Here is a 27,597-nt window from a genome sequence, read left to right as displayed (position 1 = left end):
CTGCCAAAAAGTTTGGACACCCCTGATATAGAGCAATACATTGGTTTGGGAATAGCAAACAGCAACTGGAAGTATTTGAGATGTTCTTAAATTTCAAGCTAACAATCTTCAGTTAAACTCAATGACAATTATTCACAACTTTTTGAAAGAGCTATAAAAGTGGCAGAAGCTCTAGGACGACCTAGTGGTCACATGATATGATTGCAACAATATCATCTTTTAAGGGGCCCAAAGATTTCTCTAAAGATCTATATAAATAAAGTTCTCTGGATGAAGGGGAAACAAATCCTTGATACCATCGAAAGTGACATCTACTTTTTCTAAAATCAGTTAGGTCTCAAATTTAATGCAATTATGCACAATATTAACTATGGTACCTTTGTGTTTTTTTTACCCTGGATACCCTAATTTATTATTATATGGAATTTATTTCCATATAATTCCCTGGGGGCTGGGGCTAAGAATAGGCCCTCAGTTTGGCTGTACTTGTCGTAAGAGGCGACTAAACAGCCACCGGGTAGATGGGACTCGTCAGCCTAGGAAGGCAGCTCATCTAAGAGAAGGAAACTCTGACCTCAAACCTCCACTGCCTTGTGGCTACATCCAGTTCTGGAAAAGGCTTCAGGAGTCAACCTCGAGGCAAAATCAGGAGCTGGAGTCCCTTAGGCAGTTCATGGCTGAACACAGTCACGTTCTGGCAACTCCTGCGACGCCACTGGAACCAACCGTATTGGCTTCTGCCTTTCCATTGGACCATTCCAGCGACGTGGAGAGGGGGGATTTGCTGCATGGGTAACAGCCTATCCTTCATACCTTCTTTACCCAGGCTTCGCGCACTGGAGAGGACACTCCAACTTCGCCATACGGCGTCGGCACAACACGGGAAGCAGCAGTTTACCGGTTATAAGTCTTTGCTCAATTGGCGTAGAGCATGACGCCAGGGGCTGCTTCCGACGGTGGGAGAGATCATTGCATCTCATTGGGCAGCTACCGCCCGCCTTAAGCTGGGCAGTCCCCAGCCAGTAAGGTGTTGCCTCGCCACGGTCCGTTAACCTCATGGGGTGCGTGGGGTTTAGGGTGAAAACCGACAAGCGGATCGACAACTCTGCACCATGCAACAGAAAACAGAAAACTACTGCCCTAAAGCTGGGCACCTGGAACGTTAGGACAATGACACCTGGCTTCTCTGATGACCTGCAAGAAATAGACGACGCACGCAAAACAGCTGTCATCGACATGGAGCTGAGCAGACTGCAGATGGACATCGTCGCCCTTCAAGAGACTAGGCTGCCAGATTCCGGATCTGTCAAGGAGAGAAATTTCTCATTTTTCTGGCAGGGAAAACCACCAAACGAAACCAGGGAACATGGCGTTGGCTTTGCGGTCAGAAATACCCTGCTGAAATCCATCATCCCACCTACTGTGGGAAGTGAAAGAATTTTGTCCCTGCAGCTCCAGTCATCAGCAGGACCTATCACTCTCATCAGTGCTTATGCACCGACTCTGTCGTCTCCAGCAGAAGCCAAAGACAAATTCTATGATGACCTGGCCACCACTGTCAAGAAAATCCCTGTAAAAGAGCCATTGTTCATCCTCGGCGATTTCAACGCTAGAGTTGGTGCTGATAACAGTTCATGGCCCACTTGCTTAGGTCAGTTTGGCACTGGGAGGATGAACGAAAATGGCCAACGCCTGCTAGAGTTTTGCTGTCATCACGGTCTCTGTGTCAGCAACACATTCTTCAACACAAAGCCCCAACATAGAGTCTCTTGGAGACATCCAAGATCAAAGCACTGGCACCAGCTCGACCTGATCCTCACCAGATGCTCCAGCCTTCCCAGCATCAAGATCACACGCAGTTATCATGGTGCTGCCTGCGACACTGACCACTCCCTGGTGTGCAGCAGAGTGAAACTGCAAACAAAGCGACTGTATCACTTGAAAAAGGAAGGAAGACCTCGCATTGATACCAGCAAGATCCGGGATCAGAGAAAAGTGGAGGAATTTGCACAAGCGCTCGAGGAATCTCTTCCAGGCCCGGCCGACGCAAACGCATCCAACAGATGGGAACATTTCAAGAATACCGTTTACAACACCGCCTTGTCCATATTCGGCAAGAAGACCAACAAGGCGGCAGACTGGTTTGAAGCCCACTCTGAGGAGTTGACACCAGTCATTGAGGAAAAGAGGAGCGCTCAAGCAGCATACAAGGCCTGTCCCAGTGAGCGCAACCTGCAGGTCCTCCGAACTGCTCGCAGCAAAGTCCAACAGACTGCCAGGAGATGTGCTAACGACTACTGGCTCCAGCTCTGTTCCGAGATACAGATAGCAGCTGACACGGGCAACATCAAGGGGATGTATGATGGTATCAAGCAGGCCCTAGGTCCAACACAGAAGAAAATTGCCCCTCTGAAGTCTGCCACAGGCGAGGTCATCCAGGATCGGGCGCAGCAGATGGAACGCTGGGTGCAGCACTACTCTGAGCTATATTCCAGAGAAAATGTAGTCACCGAAGAAGCACTGAACAACATTGAGTGCCTGCCTGTGCTGGAAGAGCTTGACAGTGAACCAACCCTAGAAGAACTTCACGTGGCCCTGGACTCCCTTGCCTTTGGCAAGGCACCTGGAAAAGACAGCATCCCTGCTGAAGTCCTAAAATGCTGCAAAGAGATCATCGTCACTGAGCTGCATGAAATCCTCTGTCTCTGCTGGAGAGAAGGTGGAGTACCTCAAGACATGAGGGATGCAAACATCATCACGCTGTACAAGAACAAAGGTGACAGGGGTGACTGCAACAACTACCGCGGCATCTCTCTCCTTAGCGTTGTAGGAAAGCTGTTTGCCCGAGTTGTACTAAAGAGGCTCCAGGTACTTGCAGAGAGCGTCTATCCAGAATCGCAGTGTGGATTCCGAGCCAACAGGTCCACCACTGATATGGTATTCTCCCTTAGACAACTGCAGGAGAAATGCAGGGAACAACGACAGCCACTCTTTATAGCCTTCATAGATCTCACAAAGGCTTTCGACCTGGTCAGCAGAGACGGCCTCTTCAAGATTCTCCCCAAGATTGGATGTCCACCCAGGCTCCTCAGCATCATCAGATCTTTCCACAAGGACATGAAGGGCACTGTTGTCTTCGATGGCTCCACATCAGACCCTTTTGACATCCGAAGCGGAGTGAAGCAGGGCTGTGTTCTTGCACCAACCTTGTTTGGGATTTTCTTCGCTGTCCTGCTGAAGCAGGCCTTTGGAACTGCAACAGAAGGCATCTATCTCCGGACCAGATCAGACGGAAAGCTCTTCAACCTCTCCAGACTGAGAGCAAAATCCAAAGTCCAGCTGAAATGTCTGCGTGACTTCCTCTTTGCCGACGATGCAGCTGTCACTACCCACTCTGCCAAAGATCTCCAGCAGCTCATGGATCGTTTTAGCAAGGCCTGCCAAGATTTTGGACTGACAATCAGCCTGAAGAAAACACAGGTCATGGTTCAGGATGTGGACTCACCTCCCTGCATTACAATCTCTGAGCATGAACTGGAGGTTGTCCATGACTTTGTGTACCTTGGCTCAACGATCTCCGACACTCATTCTCTCGATACCAAGCTAAACAAGCGCATCGGTAAAGCAGCTACCACGTTTTCCAGACTCACAAAGAGAGTCTGGTCCAACAAGAAGCTGACGGAACATACCAAGATCCAGGTCTACAGAGCTTGCGTCCTGAGTACACTTCTGTACTGCAGCGAGTCATGGACTCTTCGCTCACAACAGGAGAGGAAACTGAGCGCTTTCCACATGCGCTGCCTCCGACGCATCCTCGGCATCACCTGGCAGGACAAAGTTCCAAACAACACAGTCCTGGAACGTGCTGGAATCCCTAGCATATATTCACTGCTGAAACAGAGACGCCTGCGTTGGCTTGGTCATGTCGTGAGAATGGATGATGGCCGGATCCCAAAGGATCTCCTCTATGGAGAACTCGTGCAAGGAAAGCGCCCTACAGGTAGACCACAGCTGCGATACAAGGACATCTGCAAGAGGGATCTGAAGGCCTTAGGGATGGACCTCAACAAGTGGGAAACCCTGGCCTCTGAGCGGCCCGCTTGGAGGCAGGCTGTGCAGCATGGCCTTTCCCAGTTTGAAGAGACACTTTGCCAACAGTCTGAGGCTAAGAGGCAAAGAAGGAAGGCCCATAGCCAGGGAGACAGACCAGGGACAGACTGCACTTGCTCCCGGTGTGGAAGGGATTGTCACTCCCGGATTGGCCTTTTCAGCCACACTAGACGCTGTGCCAGAACCACCTTTCAGAGCGCGATACCATAGTCTTTCGAGACTGAAGGTTGCCAATATACTAGGAATTTATTTGCACACTTTTTTAATTTATGTGATTGTGACCATGCAGCTGCAATGTTATTCTTGAAATATGTCAAAAAAACAGACCAAAAATTGTTTGCATCTCTGTGTCAATTGTAATATGTTCCTAAATGTTCACATATGTTCCTTCTCTCATGAATGTAGTTCATTCATTTACTATTTAATGGACATGGTTCTATCTAACTGTGATGATGCTATACAACCCCTATGTAAGTTTATTTAGAAGTAGGACTGCCATGGCATCCTGTTATTTCAATTTTTAAGCATGCCACCTGCTTGACATATAAGGGAAGTAGTGCCATCTGGTGTAGAGGCTGCACTCCAGTTTGACTCGCTCCTCAGCTATGAACTCAGTAGGTGGCCTTAGGCAAGCCACTCCCTCTTAGCTTCAGCTGCAATATGGGAATAATAATATTTATTTACTTTACATGGTTGATGTAAAGATTACATAATAATACATGTGAAGTGCTTTTTGCACTCTAAAAGAACTACACAAACGCTGATTGTTGTTTAAATTGTGATGTTTTACTATCTTTGTTTTGTAAGCTATTTTAGAATTTTAAATGAAAAGTGGGATATAAAGTTATATGCAAACATGCAAATTAGGTTACCTGGATTTGAGGCACTGGAGAATGCTAACATATTTGAATGCGAGTTCCACTGTGTTAAATGGGGCTCAATCCCAGGTAAGTGTACATAAGATTTTAGTTGAGCACCTTGTCTTAAGTGTATCAGTGCAGAAAGCAGCCTCATTGCATCCAATGGGTCTTACTTATACATTAGTGCAGGGGTGCCCAAACTCCAGCCCTGGGGCCACTTGTGGCCCTTGAGGACTCTCAATCTACCCCCTGAGAGCCCCCAGTCTCCAATGAGCTCTGGCCCTCCAGAGACTTGCTGGAGCCCGCGCTGGCCTGACACAACTGCTCTCAGCATTCAATCTCTCCTGTGAACTGTGGGACAAGGGGCTCCCTCCACTGCTTGCTGTTTCATGTCTGTGATGCTGCAGTGGCAGTAAAGGAAAGGTCGGCCTTGCTTTGTGCAAGGCCTTTTATAGGCCATGAGCTATTGCAAGACCTTCATTTAGTCATGTAAGTTCCATCTCTAATGTATTCATTTATGTAAATGTATTCATATTTGAGATGTAAATTAACTCTTTTTTTTTTGGCTCCTGAAACAGTGTCAGAGAGATGATGTGACTCTCCTTCCAAAAAGTTTGGACACCCCTAACTTAGTGTATAGGACTGCAGCCTGAGTCACAGCAGGCAAAGTGAAAGAAAAACAGAATTCTTAACACATGCCTACATATGTTTACTTTGAAGTAGGCCCCATTATATTCAATGGGGCTTACTCCCAATAAAATGTTTATACTAGATTGCAGCCTAATTTTTTTCTTTGTATTCTTATCTAATTGGGCTGCACATCCTGAGAGGAAGTTCCATTTAATTCAATCAGACTTCCTTCTGAGTAAACATGCATAGGATTGTGCTATACATATCTTCATCACAGATCTGCTTGTCTGCTTCAGTATGAGGTTCTGTCTCATTTAGGGTCCAATCCTATCCAACTTTCCAGTGCCAGTGCAGTTGCAATGAAGCCCCTAGGCAAGGGAACAAATGTTCCTTTACCTTTTGGAGGCCTCCATAATTACCCTCCCACCACAGGATGCAATACACACCCCATAGGCACAGCTACACCAGGGCTGAAAAGTTGGTTAGGATATGGCCCTTATTTAGTTTAGAACTAGTCTGTCCAGTTTTCAAATGTATTTAGTTCCATCCAAGTCTATCATTCTCACAGAAGCGCACCCTGAATGCATAATTACATCAGGGACGTTCAAAGCAATGCAAATGTATTTCTTTTGAAGTCACACATAGATAAAACTACTTGCTTCTTTGGAAGTACTGGAAGTTAGACTCTTACCATGGGGTCTTTTTATCTCTTTATAACTGATGCTCCATGTTTTTTATATCTGCTTTTTCTATCTATGAATATGAATTATCCTTTTGAACAATTAAAAAAGGCTATTACTCTGGCATAGCTTAAAAGTCTAAGAAAAAAACACATCTAATGCAGATTTCAATCAACACTAAAATTAAAGCAGAATATTTGGACGTCAACTGATTTAATCCTGTTGGAGCCAAGTATTCCTACTCATCTGGTTTGTGGATCATAGTTCTGGTTCTGCAACAAATGGGAGAGGTGGATAGTTAAGCATGAAGGAGGGATGTTGTGGCTACAACATTAAGGTAATTACATCTTGAGAGGTCAGAGGCTTTGGCATTGTTTGTTTTTACTCTAAACCATTCCACTGACTAGAAATGAGTATTTGAATTATTAGGTTAGAAATGCCAAAGGCTGCATCATAGGCTGTATTAGTTTGTAGGTTGGAAAAAACTAGTGAAAAGAGATTTATCATAATAGGGCCCAATCCTATCCAAATTTCTAGCACTGATGCAGCTGCAATGCAGCCCCAAGGTAAGGGAAGAAAACATTCCCTTACTTTGAGTAGCCCTCCAGGACTCCCTCTCCACTGCAGGACACAGCACACGTTCCATTGGCACAGCTCTATCAGCACTGGAAAGTTGGATAGGACTGGGCCCATAGTCTCATGAGAAACAAAGAATGACAATATTCAGATGTTAAGAAATCCAACGTTTACATAACGTATCCAGGCGCCACACACACACACATACACACACACACACCCCAGACAAACTGAAGGACACTCTAAACCAGGGGTGTCCAAAGTTTTTGGCAGGAGGGCCACATCATCTCTCTGACACTGTGTTGGGGGCCGGGGGGGGGGGAAAAGAATTAATTTATATTTCAAATTTGAATAAATTTACATACGTTTACATAAGTGAATATATTAAAGATGAACTTATATGAATGAATGAAGGTCTTGCAATTGCTCAAGGCCTATAAAAGGCCTTGCACAAAGCAAGGCTGGCCTTTCCTTTTCTGCTGCTACTGCATCACAGATGTGAAAAAGCAAGCATTGGAGGGAGCCCTCATCCCACAGCTCACGCGAGAGGTCAAACAGTTGCCCTCACTCTAAGAGCAGTTGCATCGGGCCAGTGTGGGCTCCAACAAATCACTGGAGGGCCAGAGGCTCATTGGAGACTGAGGGCTCCCTGAGGGCTGTATTGAGAGGCCTTGAGGGCCACAAGTGGCCCCAGGGCCGGGGCTTGGGCATCCCTGCTCTAAACAATTGTTATTAGCTATGAAAACTAAATGAAATCTCCATGTTTAGAAGCAGTATACCTGTACCACTTAACACTCAATGGGTGGATAATAATAAATGGCTACAAAGCTATGGGGGACCTGCTGGAAACAAGTTGGCAACCCTACAGAGAAACAGCTTGAATCAAACTGGGCATACAGGCTGGTTAGGCTGTCAAACTCAGTCATCTACACACTGTATGTGGAGAGAAAGAGAGATGCAGGGAGAAAGAGTAACAGGCATTGGTTAGTGGCTGAGCAACTAACAGTTTCTGGACCCTGATGCATGGCCAGTGTTTGTGAATGAAGAGGGCAGCACCTCTAGATGTGCATGCCGTGCTCTAGCCCCAGTCACCTCATCCCCTATGGAAGGACAGAGTGATGTCTTTCTCTTTTCTATGGCAGTTGCAGTGGAACTGTGTGTGCAATAACTGTTTTTTCCTCCCTGCTCTGTGTGCTCAGGTTGAAATCCTAAAAAACAAAAAGTCTTGTCAGTGTTTGGCCAGTTGCAGCAATGTTTGGAGTGGTGTGCCTGCCATTTATGGATGGAGAGCACACTCCCCTGTCTTCCCTGGGTGAAGGACACTGCTCTTAGCTACTGAGATACTCAAGACATAACTGACAATCCTGAAAAGGGACGGAGAGATTTGCAACATTCAAGGTATTCCCCACTTTACTTACCTTTCCAAATTCATTGTTCTTGCATCTCCTGTTAGTGTGCTACAGTATAGTGCAGGGGTGTCCAAAGTCTTTGGCATGAAGGCCACATCATCTCTCTGACACTGTGCCGGGGGCCAGGGAAAAAAAGAATTAATTTTCATTTAAAATTTGAATAAATTTACATAAGCTTACATAAATGAATATATTAAAGATGAACTTATATGAATGAATGAAGGTCTTGCAATAATAGCTCAATGCCTATTAAAGGCCTTGCACTTCTCTGCCGCTGCTGCATCACAGATGTGAAACAGCAAGCAGTGGAGGGAGTCCTCATCCCACAGCTCACGCTGTGGTCAAACAGTCACCCTCACGCTGAAAGCAGTTGCGTTGGGCCAGTACGGGCTCAGAGGGCCAGAGGCTGGGGCCCCAGGGCTGGGGTTTGGGCACCCCTAGTATAGTGGTATACCCCTTGTATAAGTGTCAGTTGGGTGGTTGTGGAGAGCTCCAGAAGCACCTTACCTGTACTCAAAGCCTGTATTTTTTGAGGTCAGCAGACAGCTTGTGCAAAAATGTCCCCCGCATTGAGCAAAGTGCTTTTTCTCCAAAGTTCCCATCCTCAAAGTCCATCATTGTGCATTCCAAGCGTGCATGCTTTGATGATTTAGCACAAGGATCTCTAAACTTTTCAGTCAAAGGGCTGCATCAAATATCTGGCACAGTGTGGAGGGCCAGAAAAAAAATTAAATATAAAATTTAAATAGATACATTAGAGATGTATCTTAGATGAATGAATAAATGTGTGGGCTCAAATGTCCAGAACTTCTCCAAGCACAAACACAGCCCATGAAATAAAGTACACACTTAAATGGACCCCCATTCCCCCACCTTACAAGCACAACTCTGATTGGGTTTGGTGAACTGGGCCAGAGGCTCTCAGGGGATCAGAGGCTGGCCGAGGGCTGCATCTGGCCTACAGGCCAGGGTTTGGAGACCCCTGATTTAGCATAGCTGTGATGGGACAGCACTGCCTGTCAGCCCAACCCTACCCACACTTTCCTGGAAGGAAGCCACATTGACACAAATGGGACTTACTTCTGAGTAGACATGCATAGGCTTGGGCTGTGAGTCCCTCTCAAAAAAAAGGGGACTGGTGGTAGTGGTGGTCATAAATTTAAAAAACAAACAAACCACAGGGCACAAGCCTAAGCAGGTCTACTCAGAAGTAAGTCCCATTTTGTTCAGTGGGGTTTATTCTCAGGAAAGTGTGGTTGCAGCCTGAGAGCCCCATCCTCTGCATGTCTTCTCAGAAGTAAGCCCCATTAGTCCATGGGGCTTACTCCCAGGAAAGTGTGGTTGGGATTGCAGTGTGGCCACATGCAAATCAATGGAGTGCCAGAGCTCTGCATGCAATTGAGTGCTGAATGTGGGCACTGAGAGGGTTTGGAGGGGCTCTGAGGAGGAAGCAGGGCGGCTTCTGCTGCAGCCTGAGGGGTGTTTGGTGCTGTTCTGTCTGGGAGCCCAGCCTCAGCCAGCCCTCCAAGTGGGGCCTGCACTATTGACAGCAGACGACACAGAAAAGGGGCCGGTCTCTCTCTTCCTCCCCTAGGAAGGTCCACCTGCCCCCCTCACCACAGTGCAGGGACAGGCTGCAGCTGGCACTGGCAGGACAAGGTCTCAGTGGTTCAAGCCCACAAGAAAAGAGCTGACTTAGAAGGAACAGGAACTGCTGCTGCTGTGGGGGAAGGAACAGCAGCTGCAGCAGCCTCCGGGGTAGTTCTCTATGGGAACATCCACCCCTGGAGAAGATTTAAAAAAAACACCCATTAAGAACCCGGAAGTTCCAACTGCAGCCAACACTTTGTTTCTCTCGCCTTTCCTGGCTCTAGGGTCTCCACAATCAATCCCGGCCGCCACTTCCGGGTTGCGGAGCAGCCGAGAGCCGTCGGGTTCTTAGGGCGCGTGCCTAGCCTGGAACTTGACTTTCCGCCTCCGCGCAGGAGGAAAGCGACGGGGGGGCGGGGCTGCGTGGGAAGGACAGGCGAACGGTGCGGTCCAGGGGCCGAGGCGAGGGTCCTAAGCCGGAGGGGCTTTTTAAAGGGAAGGCCTGAGCTGCCTGCCTTGCGATTGCCGGAGGGAGGGGGCGGGGCCAAGCTGAACGGAGGCTGCGCGCGCCCCGAAGGAAATAGTTGGGGAGGAAGCCAACTGTCAGGTAACGGTCGCTGCGCGAGGCGCTGTCCCCTCCCCCTGGTTCTGTGTAAGGAGGAGGTGATGGCTGTTGGGGAGTGGGAGGAAGGCCCCCCTCCCCTCCCCGGGGGCTTCGGCTGAGGCGTGGACCGCGCCCCTCTCTCTAGCTGAGCGTCCTGTTAGTGGCGTTCCTCGCAGGGCTTGGGAGAGTTTCCCACCCGCTCCTGAAGCCCTACCCGTGTACATCCGCAGTCCAGGGAACTGCCCTGGCTCCCAGCTCTGTGGAGGGGCCCCAGGCGTGGAGGGGCAGGCGTGCCCCCCATTGAGCCTGCTGTCTTGAGAACCGCTCTAGGAGAAGGGCCAGGAGGTCCCTAAAAGGGGCACTTAATGCAGGTCATGGGGGGTGGATGCTCCCTTCTGCTGCCCACCCATCCTGCTCAGCTTGGAGGCTGCATTCGCAGAAGCATCTTGTATTGGGAGGAACTTAGTGTGGGTTGAAGGCCTTCCCAGATTCTGTTTCAGGCTGCAGTCCTATACGCACTTTCCTGGGAGTAAGCCCCATTAAAAACAATGGGACTTGCTTCTGAGTAAGAGCATAAGAAGTAAGATCCCTGCTGGATCAGGCCCAGGCTGCAATCCTGTACACACTTTCCTGGGAGCAAATCCCATTGAACACAATGGGACTTACTTCTGAGTAAGAGCATAAGAAGAGCCCTGCTGGATCAGACCCAGGCTGCAATCCTATATGCACTTTCCTGGTAGTAAACCCCATTGAACACAATGGAACTTACTTTTGAGTAAGAACATAAGAAGAGCCTGCTGGATAAGGCCCAGGGCCCATCAAATCCAGCTTCCTGTATCTCACCAGATGCCTCAGGGAGCACATACAAGGCCACAAGAACTTGCTTCTCACTGCCACTCCCCTGCATCTGGCATTCTGTTTACACTCGCATCCCCCAACAAAGACATCAGATTGCAATTAGGTTGAACTTGTACTACTTTATTAAACACAGTGACCAATTTTTAATTCATGAAACCTACTGAATATGCCTTCCCTCCCTCTCCAGTGTAGGGTAGGTGAAAAAATTGCCATCCACTGCCAATTCGGATGACAGAAAAAATTTCCTACATGGCCCTCATAATGAGTGACCAGCTAATCTCAGACTGTGAGTAGATGTGCACAGGATTGTGTCCTTAATAGCACTGGGATATTATAGCTGGCACCACCCCACTCAGATGACAGTTGTCCAAGACAGTGCTGTTCTTATGGGGGAGAGGTAGTTCCTTTTTAGTAGAGCCCACTTATTTAAAAAATAATAATAACAAAACATAAAGAGCATTTAGTACCGTCAATAAACTTGATTGTCTGTTGATAGCCTTCTGTGTGTAGTAGGTGGCTATGATGCTATCCCAGTTGCCTACTGTCTGGCAGTGTAGCTGTGGAGTGTTGCAAGTCTCTAACAGCACTCTTTTAATAACTTGATGCTTGGGGGGGGGAATGAATGTTGCATTTTTTGGGTCTTGGGATTGTGGTGCTCACATTCTCAGGTGCTTGAAAACATGCACCTTACAACTGAGGAAAAAAAACATGTTGCTTCAGTTGTTGTAACTTATTTCCCTCCACATTTCAGTTTGAAGTGTTGGTTTTGCTAGTCTTCTGAAATTGCTGATGATGATCCAGGAATGAGTATGCTTCACCATCTACTATATAAATAAACTTTATTGTTAAAACTAAAAGTATAACTTTGCTCTGTTTAAAGAAATATTTGTCAGATTCAAATTTCTGGAGTAGGTTAATTATATATTATAAATGGAAAACCAGCCAGGTATGCACTATCAACAGCCAGGGATTAATGTAAAGGCCAGAGAGAGGTGGCAGGACAAACTTAATTTTTTGCATTTGTCTTCATCCAAAGATGTTGAAGAGTAATATATACTTGACCTATTGTCTTTGAGGAGGGTATCCGAGAAGCTAAGTCAATTTGCAGTGACAAAGGATAAAGTTTTAGAGCTAACTGACAAATTGCAATAGCATTAACAAATGGAATCATAAGTTACTGAAACCATAAATGAAATAAACATTTATTTTCACCCTTCCTCATAATATAAGCATTTGAAGTCATGAAACAGATCAGCAGTTCAGTGTAGGCAAAAGTACTACTTAAAACAGTGTGTAAAGTTTGCTACCACAGCATGTTTAAATGACTTTTAAAAGAGTTGTACAGATTCTTCATGGATTTGTCTGTCAGTGGCCATTGGTTGTGATAATTTGCAGAACTCCCATGCTTCTTCCTCGATATACCTGTGAATACCAGTTGTTGACAAGGGTCAGGGCTTTTGCATTCATGCTCTTCTTATTGGCTCCTTTGAAGCATCTGGCAGATCTCAGTTGAAAATACAATGCTGGACTAGATGGAGGAGAGTTGCTCTTGCATTAAGAAGCTATGAGCTGAATCCTATATTCTAGATCAGGTGTCTCCAAATCCCAGACCAGGGGCCAGATGCGGCCCGTGGCAAGCCTCTATCCGGCCCATGGCCAGCCTCTTGTCCCCTGAAAGCCTCTGGCCCACTTGGCTGAACATGACTGTAACTATGCTCTGGTAATGTCTGGAAGGTGTTCCAAGGGCCAGAGAGGTTTAATAAATGAGCCCATTCATTTATTTATTCACTCATCTAAGTTCTATCTCTATTTATATAAATTTTATATTTAAATTTTTTTATCCGACCCTTAACAGCTTGTCAGATATTTGATGCGGCCCTCTGGCCAAAAGGTTTGGAGACCCCTGTTCTAGATAGATGCAGAATGATTTGGAAGGAAAATGTGCACATGCCTAGAAGTAAATTTCTACTACAGCAAGAACTTTCAGACCTTCTCTGGGTTTATGTGCACGCTTTCCTTCCATATGTGCTATGGATGCACAGGATTGCAGCCAAAACAAGTTGTATGTTTTAAAAAGCAGACAAGTCTTGCCTTGTGCTCTGAGAACTTAGGAACTAATTATTGTAGATAAAAATACTTGTTAGTAAAAACAGGCTCTTATTTTTTAAGAGATTTAGGCTTTATATTTTTGGGAACATCTTCATTGTTTTAGGTGATAATGTTTCCTGAACCATTTCAGCCAACCATCTGTACATTCAAAAACTAAGTTCCCAAGGTAGAGAACCAGTTCCGTTTCAGAGGTTTCTGGAAATTGGAACCTATGTAAATTGAAATGGCCAGTATTTTCATACCTGTGCAAAAATACCACTGTAGATAGACTGTGCCTGCGCAGAAGCGCCAGTGTGGATATCCATAACTTGGATGTCCGTAACTCAGGGACTCAATGTAACACCCTCATTATTGTGGTGTGGAAGTGTTATGAAGAGTAATACAATTTGGTCACTCTTCTATTAAACTGTCTTTGTTTTGTTTCTTTGTAGTGTTTTTCTAAGGGAATAATTTAGCCTTCATGTGCTTCTGTACTACTTGGAAGAATGACAGATGACAAAGATGTACTTAGAGATGTGTGGTTTGGGCGAATACCAACCTGTTTTACACTATATCAAGATGAGATTACTGAAAGAGAAGCTGAACCTTACTATGTAAGTATTTTTTTAAAAATGTAGAGTAGTATTATTAATACCTAGTCCTTACCTAAACTTGAGGAACATGATGTGTTGCTTATTTCTTTTTAACAAATAGGTACTAATGAAGGGGTGTCAAACTCATTTCATACAGAGGGCCGAAGTTAGCATTCAGGGTGCCTGCTGAGGGCTGGAAGTGACATCACTAAGCAGATGATGGTCAGAAATAAGCACTTTGTTCTCACATAGAAACTCATTAGCAGCAAATGACAAAAGAGAAAATACGCAAATTCTGATCATATTTCAAGATATGGGGAAGTCCAATTTTCATGTGGGCAGCTGTTTCAGCGGTAACACCTCAGCAGTCCACAGCAGCTGAGAGCCTGAGGGCCAGATAAAAAGCTTCCAGGGGCCGCATCTGGACCCCGGGCCTTATGTTTGACACCCCTGTACTAATGATTTTCCCCTTTATATAAACCTCCTTTATGTTAGTCAAAATGGCAGAGCCTGGTCGTACAACAAGAGGCACTTTTCAAGTGGTGCTCCTTTTATATTTAGCAGGAAGAGAGTAACTGTCCCTTTTCACTCCAGCACAGTGTCTTTACAGTGACTATTTACTGGAATAAGTTCTGCATCTTTTTAGATTGTGAGCCCTTTGGGACAGGGAGACATTTAGTTATTTGATTTTGTCTGTAAACAGCCAAAACTTTTTTTGTTAAAATGTGGTGCATAAATATTTTTAATGAATAATAATAATACAGGGGGCCCCCGTATCCACAAAGCCGTATCCACGAATTCACTAATCCGCTGATTGTGTCCACAGGCCCTCTGCTCATGCACATCCCCTTTGGAGTCGAGGTGAGCATAGCAGAGCTCCCTCAGCTCTGGAGGGCAGGGATCAGCGTTCTCCCATATCTGCAGTTTAACTTAACCCCAGGGGGTTCCAGAACAGAACCCTTCAAATATGGGGGCATGCCTTTACCAGCATTATTAAGCATTCATTCCATGGATTACTGATGACATGCATTGGAAAACTGCATGTCCCAAATCCTCAGCCTCAGTGCCTGTGCCTCAGCCACAGTTCAGATTGGGGGCTGCCCACAACTGCTTTTTGGAAAAAGATGTGGGGAATTCCAGTTGTGGAATCCATATAACCAGCACTGAGGAACTGTAGCTTAAATGCCTGCTTAGTCATTATTTGTATTTGTTTCCTTCTATGCTTCTGCAGCACTTGGGTAGTTCCTTTTGTGTGCACATACACGTGTTTTCCCCAAGAAGTAGCAGCAACTTGAAAATACAAGGCTGAATTGTATTTGGAAAAACCTGCAATACAATTGAGCACTTGTTAATCAAATGAAGACCGAATCAGCCTGTACCCAAGAAGCTTTGCTCTAAATATGGTTATATTTTCATTGTGTTCTGATTTTTGCTGAAAGTAGCAGTCTCTTGTTGATGCATATTAATCTCCTTGTTCCATAGCTAGAATGTGTTCCTTATTCTCTGATTTCTCTGAGGATAGACATCTTTTAAAGTTCCTTTTAAATGGAACTTATATAGCTGTGGTGCTTGCTTTGATAATTTTTGTTTAACAATGTAATCCTATTTACTTTAGATTTCTGTACTACTTAAAAATAAGTAACTGCTTAAAAAAAAGTAAAGCAGTTTACACAGCAAAAAGTATGAGAAGATGGTTCACTGTCCCGTAGGTGGTCAAAGTCTTAAACAGAGAACTAGGGAGATGAAAGAAGGGAAGTGGTTGTTGGCAATTATTCAATGAACACATTTGACCTTAATTGCAGTATCATAGTGGTCCTAATGGCCTTGATGGCTAACCTTGCTATTGCTGCAGTCAGGACATTTTTATTGGAGGCAAGGAGCCAAATGGCAGTTGGTCATTGATAATCACTGGACAACAAATATTTACAAAGGTCAGCCCCCCAAGATTAAATTAGTCATTTCTTATAGATTTTGAGGTGCTGAAAACAAACATGACAATGAAAATGCAAAATTGGCTATTTATTTGTGAGATCTGCAATAGACAGTTCCATAGACATATATTAGTAAACGTCCCATTCTTTCCCACCACCTACATATGCCGTGAATTTAGTTTCTCCTGAACTTGAGCCAATCAACAAATTTCATTGTCATTTTTGTGTTCAGTTTAGCACATCAAAATTAATAAAGATTAGCTATTTTCATTTCAGAGGCAAATTGTGTGTTCTCCAGTGTAGTCTAATAGAGGGGTCTTGCCTCTCTTTCCTACCACCAGGTTGAAATTACTGCAGTAGGACACAGTTCCTGGCAGTAGAAGTGAAATGACAGAACTCCGAAAACGTACTTGCAAGTGAACATATGAATAGGATGTCAATGTGCAGTTGCTTGTATGTATCCAACAACCATGTGGTTAAGTAAGCACACATTACAAAGGGTTGAAGAAGATGCAATTGTGCAGTTGAAGATGCTACTTTATTTTATATGCCATGATGCGTATGTGCAACCTCCTGATTTTAGAAATGGGCTATGTCAGAATGCCAGGTGCAAGGGAGGGCACCAGGATGAAGGTCTCTTGTTATCTGGTGTGCTCCCTGGGGCATTTGGTGGGCTGCTGTGAGATACAGGAAGCTGGACTAGATGGGCCTATGGCCTGATCCAGTGGGGCTGTTCTTATGTTCTTACGTTCTTATTTAAAAATGATGAATACCCAGTCCTATGATCTATGGTGGTGATGAAAATGCTGATGCCTTGCTGTAGCTGCAGTAATATGCAATGCCTGGAGCAAGTTCCTTCTTTTCTCTCTGTTCCCCATCTCACATTTGCTTAATTGCATCCATTGCTTCCAATTGGCATGATAGTACTGCATTTAAGATAATAATTTTTTAAAACTTCAAGCCACAAACACTTTCTGTCAAATGTGTAAAATCTGTAAATATTTCTTAACATTTTCTTCCAGTTGCTTTTACCTAGAGTAAGCTACTTGACACTTGTAACGGACAAAGTGAAAAAACATTTTCAGAAGGTTATGAGGCAAGAGGATATTGTGGAAATATGGTTTGAATATGAAGGTACTCCACTAAAATGGTGAGTTTTGGATAATTATATGTGTGTATATTTTCTGCCTGAATATTGTTCTTGATGATGGGCAGATTAGAAAAGGCATACCAAACCTTGCAATTATTTTGAAATAGTGAGTAAAATACTAAAAATGGATTTTACAACATTGTAGAAGAGGGATGCCACATTTTTGTTCCAGACTGTACTGAACCTTTATGAGTCCTATATGATTGGTACCAGTACATTTAAAAGACTGTCTTTTTTTATACCAACTTGCTTGCTCTCTGAAGTCATTTGGGGGGAGGTCCTGATGCCTGTGTTCTTCGATGACGTGCAGGTGATTCTCCATTATGTACTTGTATTAAGTGGTACTAGTTAATAGTTGCTATTGCAAGATTTCTAGTAACAACAGTTGGTGTACGTATTTGATTGGAAAACTATCCAGGCAGCCCAATCCTAGGTAACTCCCCGCATGGTGATGCAGCTGCTGTATCTTGTGGGGGATTTTCAGGCCCTAAAGGTTTTCTCAGGGTAAGGGAACATTTATTCCCTTGCCACCTGAATAGATCTACTCAGACCTGCACCAACTATATAGCTGATACAAGTTCAAGTGGATCAGGAAAGCAGATTGAGGCCTGGGGAGGAGGGGAGGATATCATTGGTGCTTTGCTGCCTCTATTACCCTCTTCTCAGCCTCAATTCACCCTCTTCCCTGTCTTGATTTCCGCCTTGTTCCCACCCCCTGTACTGACTTACCAAACTGTGCGGAATGTCGTACTTTGCAACAGCCATAAAAACAGCATAAGGTCTTTTTTGCTTTGGACCATTAGACAAGATGCCTTCTCTTTAAATGGAAACTGATTCTAGTGAATCTATCATGATTCTGTTTCTACCAGTGTGAAATAGTTGCTAGTCAGGTTTCACATGTCTTCTAATGTAAAATTCTTGATTCTGTGAAATTTAAGATCTCATCAGTTTATTATGGTAGGGCAGCCCAATCCTGGGATGCTGCAGCACCAAAAATGGCTGCCACAGTATCCTGTGCACACTGGGCAGCTGCTGCTGGCTCCTCAGGAGAAGGGGATGTTCAGCCCCTTTCCCCAAGTAAGGGAAGTAGTCCCTCATTGGGGCTACTTGACTCTGTGGCTGCTCTTTATCCAGCATCAAGAAGCCTTGGGTCAAGCCTGGCAGCCTGACATGGGGCTCTGGATCTCAGAACTCAGCCACCCCAGAACACTTCCTCTTCCCATGTCCCAGCTTACCTCTCTGCTGCCAGGTGCTTTCTACAGAGTGCCTGGTGGAGGAATGCTGGCCTCCGACTGGCACTGTCCTAGTGCGGGCTTGTGCTCGGCCAGTTCTGGTGTTGGGCATGTTTTGATTGAAGCCTTCATCTTGTAAGTGCCTGCAACCTTACTGTGGCACATTTGCGACAGTGCATGCTGGTGGTGAACTGGCGCACACTCAATAGGATTGGGCTCTTAGTTCTGTAAAAAAGCATGAGGATATTTCAGGTCCCAATTAATACTTGCCCCCAAGCCTGTAAGTTGGAAAGTTAAATGATTAATGATAGTTTTGTAATTAAGTGTCATTTTGCTTTCGAACAATTCTGCATCAGTATTTGACTATGGCATGCATCTTAGAGGTACAGTTGGACCTCAGTATCCATGCGGAATCCATTTCCATATCCCCTGCAGATACCAGTACCTGCAGATAATGAAATCTGTGGGTCAGCCCTCACAGGACCTTGCAGACATGACTGGAAGATTTCCTGTTTTGGGCCCAAACTGGAAGTAACTTTTGGAGGAATCTGGTAGGCCTTCTGAGGCATGGGAAGGCTACACAAGGCCTCCCTGCACCCCAGAATGCCCACATTGAGTCAAATCTGCATGTCCCAAACCTGCAGATAAGGAGAGCTGACATGTACTGCTTATTCCTGCATTAATAACTTCAAAAAAATCAAGTTCAGAATTCAAGAGCTAACTGATGTTCCCAGCAATTTGGAAAAGTTGTTTGCTTGAAACCCTCTTCCTCCCCCCTTTTGCCTTGGGGGTGGGGAAAATTTTTTTTGTTAGATGTTTATTCCTCTTGGTGCATACTCGAGTTTGGTTTAATCTGACAAATAAAGCACATTTATCAAGAGCAGTGGTCCCCAGACCACTAACTGCTGCACTACAACAAAGCCATCTGGGTGTGGCACTTCCCATGCTGCAGCCACCTTTCTTCACATTCGATCATCTCATAGCCTCAAGCTGGACAGCCACTTTTGATACCTGTTGCCCAGATGCCTCTGTGCCCTGATTTCCCGGGGGCAGCAGCTGCCTGGTGAGAAGGTTGGGCATGAAGAAAGGTGACTGTGGCACAAAATGGAAAACTGCATGCTGCACCCAGATGGTTTTTTCGTAACACTGGATTTGGTCTGCAGGTCACAGTTTGGAGGCCCTAATCTAGAACCAATCGTTAGTGTTCTAAATTTACAGCCCAAACCTATGTCTGTCTACTTGGAAGTACGTTTCATTACATTCCATAGTATCTATTTCCAGGTAAGAGGGGATAGGATTGTAGCCTTCATTTTGCAAGTGCTTGCAACCTTACTTTGGACAAAAATATAGTTATCTTGACTATGACCATCAAAGACTGAGATAAAAGCCTGTGACACTAAAATCCTATAGTAGTTATATATATTTTTATAGAATCTTATTCCATTAAACCAGCATTTCTCAAATTGTGGGTTGGGGACCCACTTTGTAGGTCATAACTCGATTCTTGGTGGGTCCTGCAGAGCCTCCAGTGAAAACAGGGAAGATTGAAAGATCAGATAACTAATTGCCTCAAGCCCTAAGGCTATTCAAAAATCAGATAGCTAATAACTGCACAGCACATTGCTGAGCTCCTGAAATTTGCAAGCTTATGTAAATACTGTATAGCAGTGTTCTTCACCCTTGGGGTCAAGACCCCAATGGGGTTGCAAAGTCTTAGTTGTAGGGTCGCAGCAACTTATGGGAATGAAAAATGTTGAAGACCACTCTACTAGAGCACCACCAGGTAAAGGGGAAGGCACCTGGTGTACCCCTTCAGGTACCAGGAGATAGTGTCCCAATTCTGCTCAGGTTCTTAACAATTGTACTAGAATTGCTTTTACTTCAAAGTAATGTTTTTTACTCTCTCTAATAAGAGTGTTTGGTTACAGTGAACAGGGCTTGGGAAGGCATTGTGGGAGTGAGGAATGTGTGGCAATGGGGATGGGTGGAGGTCATGGGAGGGGGGCAGAATTGAAAGTGGGTGTCCTCAGTCTCATGTATTATTTATTTATATATTAGGGTTGTTGCAAAAAAAATGGTTGAAGATCACTGCTGTATAGAGAGAGAAATGTTTGAGGATCTCTTTTCTGGTGTTCCCCCCCCCCCAAATCCATCAATGACAGTTAGTGAGGGCAGGGGAAGGCTGGGTCACATAACTAAACTCCTCAAGCCTTGAGGCTATTCATTAGGGCTGCCTCATTCCTTGAGAAATGGATCAAGTTTTTTCAAGTAAATAAAAATATTACTTGTAAATAAATTATTTATTTTTAACAGGTATTTATATACTACCTTTCTGGCCATTGGATTTCTCCCTTGGCTTCATTCAAGGCGGTTTACATGGGCAGGCTTTCTCTAAACCCCCAAAAGAGTTTTTACAATGAACAGAGAAGTTCTGTCTTCCAAGAACTGACTACATTCCAGTTGGATCTTCTCACAGTCTAGTCACATTCTGGCTGCTGTCTCCTCCCACACAAAGAGCTTCAGAGCCGGCATCTTTTGGCTTTCACCCAAAAGAGCTCTGCTTAGCTTGTCAAGGTCTTTCCACTCCTGGGGCTTCCAGTGATCTTCAACAGGTGACCTTCAGATGAAACGTCAGCTCTACCCTCTAGACTAGACCTCCTGCCCTTTTAAAGTCTCATAAAGCTAGGCGAGCCCCAAGAGAGTGTCATTTTAAAAAGTGGGTCCCAGTGCTAAAAAGTTTGAGAATCACTGCATTAAACAATTTACATGGAAATCCAGTTTTCAAAATCTAAACACACATAACTAGCCTATACATATGTGTGTGTGTGTGTGTGTGTGTGTGTGTGTATACACACGCGCGCGCGCGCACACACACACACACACACACACACACACACACACACACACACACACACACACACACACACACACACATATATAAATGCCTGTTCTCCAAACAGCTGGGGTATGCTAGGACAAGGCATGAATATTTTAAGGGCTGTTCATGGAGTGCCTTGTGTTTTCAACCTCACAGTTGTGACTGAACTGACTTTAGACAGGAGTTCTCTGTGAGGGAAACTGAAAACATTCCGTCTTCTGTTAGTAAAATGTTCCTTGCCTCTGGTAGATACATTCCTTCCCGCCCCCCCTGCCCCCAGATGCAAGAAACCGTGGATAAGGTGGAACCCTATATCTGATTCCTCATGCCTGTTACCTTTGTTTATCTTCATTACGTTTGTGCAAAGCAATAACATGTCTTGCTTTAACCAAATGCTATAAGCAGGAAGGCAGCCTGCAGGCTAGAGTGGAGACTAAGGGTGCAGTGTGCTCAGGTCTACTCTTGTGCAGCAGATTCTGGAGTAATGTTTTAATAAGTGGTCTCCAACTTTATATAGCTTAGGGCAGTGTTTTTCAAACTGTGGGTCGGGACCCACTAGGTGGGTCGTGAGCCAATGTCAGGTGGGTCCCGATTCATTTCAATATTTTATTTTTAATTTATTAGACAATGCTACTATGGTATGTGACTGCATTTGGGGAAATGTTACAGGCCTGTACTTTTAACAAGCTACTATTTATATTCTTTTAACAATGATAGTTAATGGGACATCTGGGTAAGTGGATAGGTTTGCAGCCTAGGATTGTTAAAAATTTTCCTGCTTGATGATGTCATTTCTGGTTATGACATCACTTCTGGTGGGTCCTGACAGATTCTCATTTCTAAAAAGTGGGTCCCAGTGCTAAATGTGTGAGAACCACTGGCTTAGGGCAATGTTTCTCAAACTGTGGGTCATGACACAACCCAATTTTTGATGGGTCACATAACGCTACATGCCACTTCACCAAAACTTCCAGGTTGCCACAAACTTTCACTTTTTTAAACACGTGCAGCTGTCTTTGGCCTGCTCCAGATCTTGTCACATTGCATTCTCGCTGATTAAAACACACTTGTCAGCTTGAACATGATGAAACAACGCCCAAATATGCAGAGGCCCTGGTGGCGGTCTTTTCATTTAAAAAAAAATTGCAGACGCTCAGCAACCCAGAAGTTTTGGCAGTGATGTGATGACATTGTCACATAACTGCCCAAACTGTCATGTTGCTGAGCTCCACACTGATGGTGGGTAGCAAAGAACCACTGATTTAGGTCCTCACCAAGTCTAAATCCAGCACTGCCAACAGGAGTGCATTTTGTAAGAGGGGGTGCCATGGAGAGGTTTGGGGAAAATCCTTATGTGAGCATAAGCTTGGAGTCAAGCTTCTAGGTTTTGCTGCTGAATGATTTCTTTGAAATGTGAAGATACAGTACTTAACTTGTTAGGTCTGAGTGTGATGTGTGAATTTTAAGTGGTTGAATTTACTGTCTGCTAGCTTTTCAGCAACCTAACCAGCAGATGGTGCTACATGACAACGTATCTGTTATTAGATTGTGTCTTGTCCTGTTAGATGGGTCATTTTTAAAAAAAATTCCAGAATGAACCTTTTTATCAGCATGAAGTCTTTAAATAAACTTATGTGCTAAAGTGCAAACTTAGAATTAATTTCTGGCTTCTACTTTGTTACTAATCTACAGCCAACACCTCTGATATCTGCTTTAACCCTTTTGGGACTGTCTTGTTACAGAGTGTGATTGTAATATTGTAGTAGTTCTTGATAGATAGCGACAGTATTTCACATACTGACCACAGATTACTTCCAATATTCTTTTAGGGTTTGTAGAACTGATTTTTCCCTCTTCTTTGGCTTTAGTGTCCTAAATCATATTGTCATATTCTAGAAATGGCCTCTTTGAACTTGTAATGATTGCAATAATGTAAAACATGATTAGTGGGGCCTCAGTTTCTGTGAGGGATTTGTTCCATGGCAACTGCTGATACTGAAATCTGCTGATAATGAAATCCGCCGGGGGGGGGGGGGGAGACAGACGGGGACTCACCAGGAAGACTTGCCAGACCTTCTGGAGGTTGTGCCAGCCTCCCAGCATCTTCAGAAGGCTTCCCAGCCAAGATGGGAAATCACTTTCGGTTTGTGTGTGCAAATTCCGGTCACATCTGGAAGGTGTTCTGAGACTGGAGAAGGCCCATGGAGCAGGCCTTGGGCCTTCCCTGGCCTTAGAACACCTCCCAGACATGATCTTCACAGGCATGAACTGGAAGTGGCTTCCTTTCATGGCCAAGAGGCTCTGTGAGCCAGGGTTTGGCATCTGCGGATGCTAAGCCCATGGATAAGGAGGACCTACTGAATAATCATGTTCTAATATCCTGTAATTTCTCTTTGACAAAAGAGTAAGGCTTTAAAACATGTTTACCTTAAATCTGACAATCTACATGAAGACTAAATTACATCTGAACATCTCATGATTTTTAAAATTCTGCTTCTGCTGTCTTTGATGCTTGAAAAAGTATATTCCTAAGGGCAGAGGAATATAGTTTCACATTTTTATACCACTCCTTCTCCATAGAGCTGAGGGTGGTATTCATGATGTCTTTCTTTACTTTTGTCCTCACAACAACCCTGTAAATTAGGTTAGATTGAAAAATAGTGGCTGGCCGAAGGTCACCCAGGAAGCTTCATGGCTTAGTGGGGATTTAAACCTGGAATCCCTAGCATGTATGCACTGCTGAAACAGAGACGCCTGCGTTGGCTCGGTCATGTCGTGAGAATGGATGATGGCCGGATCCCAAAGGATCTCCTCTATGGAGAACTCGTGCAAGGAAAGCACCCTACAGGTAGACCACAGCTGCGATACAAGGACATCTGCAAGAGGGATCTGAAGGCCTTAGGAATGGACCTCAACAAGTGGGAAACCCTGGCCTCTGAGCGGCCCGCTTGGAGGCAGGCTGTGCAGCATGGCCATTCCCAGTTTGAAGAGACACTTGGCCAACAGTCTGAGGCAAAGAGGCAAAGAAGGAAGGCCCATAGCCAGGGAGACAGACCAGGGACAGACTGCATTTGCTCCCAGTGTGGAAGGGATTGTCACTCCTGAATTGGCCTTTCCAGCCACACTAGACGCTGTTCCAGAACCACCTTTCAGAGCGCGATACCATAGTCTTTCGAGACTGAAGGTTGCCAACTTCCAAGTCTAAGGGCAACTCCTGAACCACTACACCATGTGCATGTGAAACATACAAGTAGTAAAGTCACACATTTTCTAAGACAATGTAACATCTGCATGATAATGTGTGCCTATTTGCCTTTCATTGCTCCAGGGAAAGGGTAAATAGTTAACACAATCTTTATATGGCAGTGTAACATCTGAATGACCAATAGTGGTGATTTACAGTTTCTAATTTGCACATGTCTGTTCCAGATGCACACAAACACATTTCAGCAATAATATAATTCTGCTAGTAGATATGCTTCTAACTGGCCAAAGAAGTAACTTCTGATGGATCGTTGTCTTATATTTTAGCAGATATAGAGCAACTTTTGGTATTTATTTCAGCATAGTGTCTTTTTGCTGGTGTCTCTGGTGTGTGTATGTTTTAGATTGCAAGCCTTATGGGGACAGGTAACCAATTTATTCTTGTCGTCTTTTACTTCATTCACTTCTCAACTTTTTGTTGAAAAGCAGTGTTCTTAATAATAATCATTGTCAAGTTGTTCATAAACATTGAATTTTTTTTTAAATCATTAAATTGCATATTTAATTTGGTACTGGTGATAGTCGCACAGTCTGGACCCTTTAGCTTTATGCTGCAACTAGAAAGAAAGAGCAAAACTAGGAAGATTGTAGAGGTGACAGAAGGCTGTTATTGCAAAAGGCATATCTAATTATGTGTGGCTTGTAGCTTCAGGGACCTTCCCCCTCCACTCTGTCAGTTTTAAGTGTTTACTACTTTCAGTTTCTGTCAGCAACTGTCTTGAAATTTGTGTCAAATTACCAGTAAAACTGTCAGACCATAAGGCTAGATATAGAGTGAGATTTTTTCATCCAACCAGCTTCTGAACTTCTTGGGCAATATGAATCTTTTCTGTAAGTGGAGGCAATAGACCTAAAGACAAATAACACCACATGCCTATGCTTGCCTGCTCAGAAGTAAACCCAGCTGAGTTCAGTGGAACTTACTTCTAGGTCAGCATATATAAGATGGCCACCTAAACTGGTCTCAAACTTTATGGCTGCAATATTTTACATGACAGTGTGAATCTTAAAATGTTATGGTAGGATTGTTTTTGTTTGTAGAAGATCCAGGCTTTCTCTAAAAGTGTTTTAGTTTTGGGATTTACAGAAGCCAATTATGAGCATTCCTACACTGAAATTCCATCACTGAAAACCTGTTGGATTTCCTAGGAATTTGAGCTGAAACATTAGTTTTAGAAGGTCAGGAGTAGGGAAACTGAGGGCACTCATCAAGGACTGATGTGAAGAACTTTAAGTAACTGTTTTGACCAACTTCCTCTTAGGCTGCAATCCTAACCACACTTTCCTGAGAGTAAGCCCCATTGAACAAAATAGGACTTACTTCTGAGTAGACCTGGTTAGGATTGTGCCCTTAGTTTCCTCCTATTTATTTCTTTTGAAGTGACTGCTAGAAGGTTGAGACCCATAAGATTAAAAGTATAAATAAGTTCCAGTTGTGCTTAACTGAAAATCAGCAGGGCAGAGCTGAATATAGACTTGTGACCAAAGCTTGCTAGAAAACTAACAATGGGCTTACTGTCACCATTTCTTAATTATGACTGCTATTGTACTATGATTTTTTTTTTACTCTGTCCAAAACCAAGACATCATTCTGGCACTTATCTGAGTCAAGAGGCAGAGCAAACTATAAATCTGTCACCTGAGTAAAGTAGCTGTAAAAGATTTTACTGCTGGTGCAGTAGTTCTGACTTTCAAGAAGTAAAATGTGTTAACTAAGTTGCTGACCACATAAGAACCAATCTATTTTAAATATATCCCTTGGCATTGTTGACTCTGCTGCTAGGAAAAGCACTTTCTTCCCATAAGCCATGTCTTATAAAGGAACTTGTGAAGAGGCCTAGCCAGAAGCATAGCCAATATTGCTTCTTGAATTGAGCCCTTCACTACAGTGATGATGCTTAATATGTCAGAAGCACTTAACCACTATAGAAATGTGTTGAGTGTATAATCTTATTTTACAATAAAGTGGCAACATAAGTATCATTATCCCTATGCTGCAGATGGAGGGAGGGTTGAGGGTAAGAGGAAGGGAATTGCTTAAGATTTCCAAGCAAATCCAAGGCAAAGGTAATATTCAAACCAGTCCTGATTTGTACTCCAGTCTCTTAGCCACTATCAAGACTCTGTTTCTGGGAGATTATCATGCCAAGACCAGATAAGACTGCATCAGAGGATACCATCATATACCTTCATTGGTAGTAGCTATTAGTTTTCCTGGGAAAGGGTTGGGAATTGCTAAAATTCTTGGCCAACAGGGAATGACAAGTAATGTCTAAACACATTGGTTCAAAATAATGGTTCTTTTTCTTTGGAGAAAATCCTGTTCAGAGTCTCTGGAGATTGGAATCACAATCCATTACATCCTCTGTTCCAGTGCTGAATAAAGTGTCTGAACAATTGGCTGCAATATTCTTTTCCTATGAACTGTTAGGCTAGTTTCCACTGGTGATGGCAGCAGTCATACTCACAGGATTGTGCACTTGACTTTGGGGCTACTCCATATGTCCTAAAAGCATGGAAGATTCAGATGTGAATTGTCCCTAAGTGAATGTCCCACTGAATGCACTACTTTCCAGAGGAAATGCAACTACTTTCCAGAGTCCCAGCCCCAATTCAGAGATTTATTGCAATTGACGAAATTGGCCACATTCATGCAGAATGTACCCATTGCATGTAGGGCTAGTTGACATGCTTGGCTACTTCAGACTATTCAAAGCCTACTGAGCCTCTGTACTTTTTGCTCCCACTTGTCTCCAAAAGAAAAAGCTTTTTTTCCTTTTGCAAAACTGTGACATTTCATTCCAAATCTGATTAGATTCCAGTTTTATATTCTGTTTTGTAAATCATGACTTGCAACTTCATATGAGCCATCTTTTGTTGGCATCCTTCAGTCTCGGAAGACTATGGTATCGCACGCTGAATAGTGTTCTGGAACAGAGTGTCCTCTCCAGTGCGCAAAGCCTGGGTAAAGTAGGTATGGAGGATAGACTGTTACCCATGCAGCATATCCCCCCTCTCCACATCGCTGAAATGGTCCAATGGAAAGGCAGAAGCCAATACGGTTGGTTCCAGCGACGTTGCTGGAGTTGCCAGAACGTGACTGTGTTCAGCCATGAACTGCCTCAGGGACTCCGGCTCCGGATT

General features: G+C 44.2%; 1 protein-coding gene across 1 annotated transcript in view; it reads left to right on the top strand.

The window, feature by feature from the left end:
* Positions 1-10,198: 10,198 nt before the first annotated feature.
* ATG5 (autophagy related 5) overlaps positions 10,199-27,597 on the top strand; it is a 44,831-nt gene continuing 27,432 nt past the window's right edge. Inside the window, exons 1-3 of the mRNA XM_066613078.1 lie at positions 10,199-10,462; positions 13,858-14,019; positions 16,952-17,079. Of these exons, the coding sequence (XP_066469175.1) occupies positions 13,912-14,019; positions 16,952-17,079 (236 nt within the window). The 5' untranslated portion in view covers positions 10,199-10,462; positions 13,858-13,911. The remainder of the gene's footprint in view (positions 10,463-13,857; positions 14,020-16,951; positions 17,080-27,597) is intronic.

Source organism: Tiliqua scincoides, chromosome 1 (genome assembly GCF_035046505.1).
Source record: "Tiliqua scincoides isolate rTilSci1 chromosome 1, rTilSci1.hap2, whole genome shotgun sequence".
Classification (NCBI taxonomy): domain Eukaryota; kingdom Metazoa; phylum Chordata; class Lepidosauria; order Squamata; family Scincidae; genus Tiliqua; species Tiliqua scincoides.
This window is presented reverse-complemented; position numbering and strand designations above follow the sequence as displayed.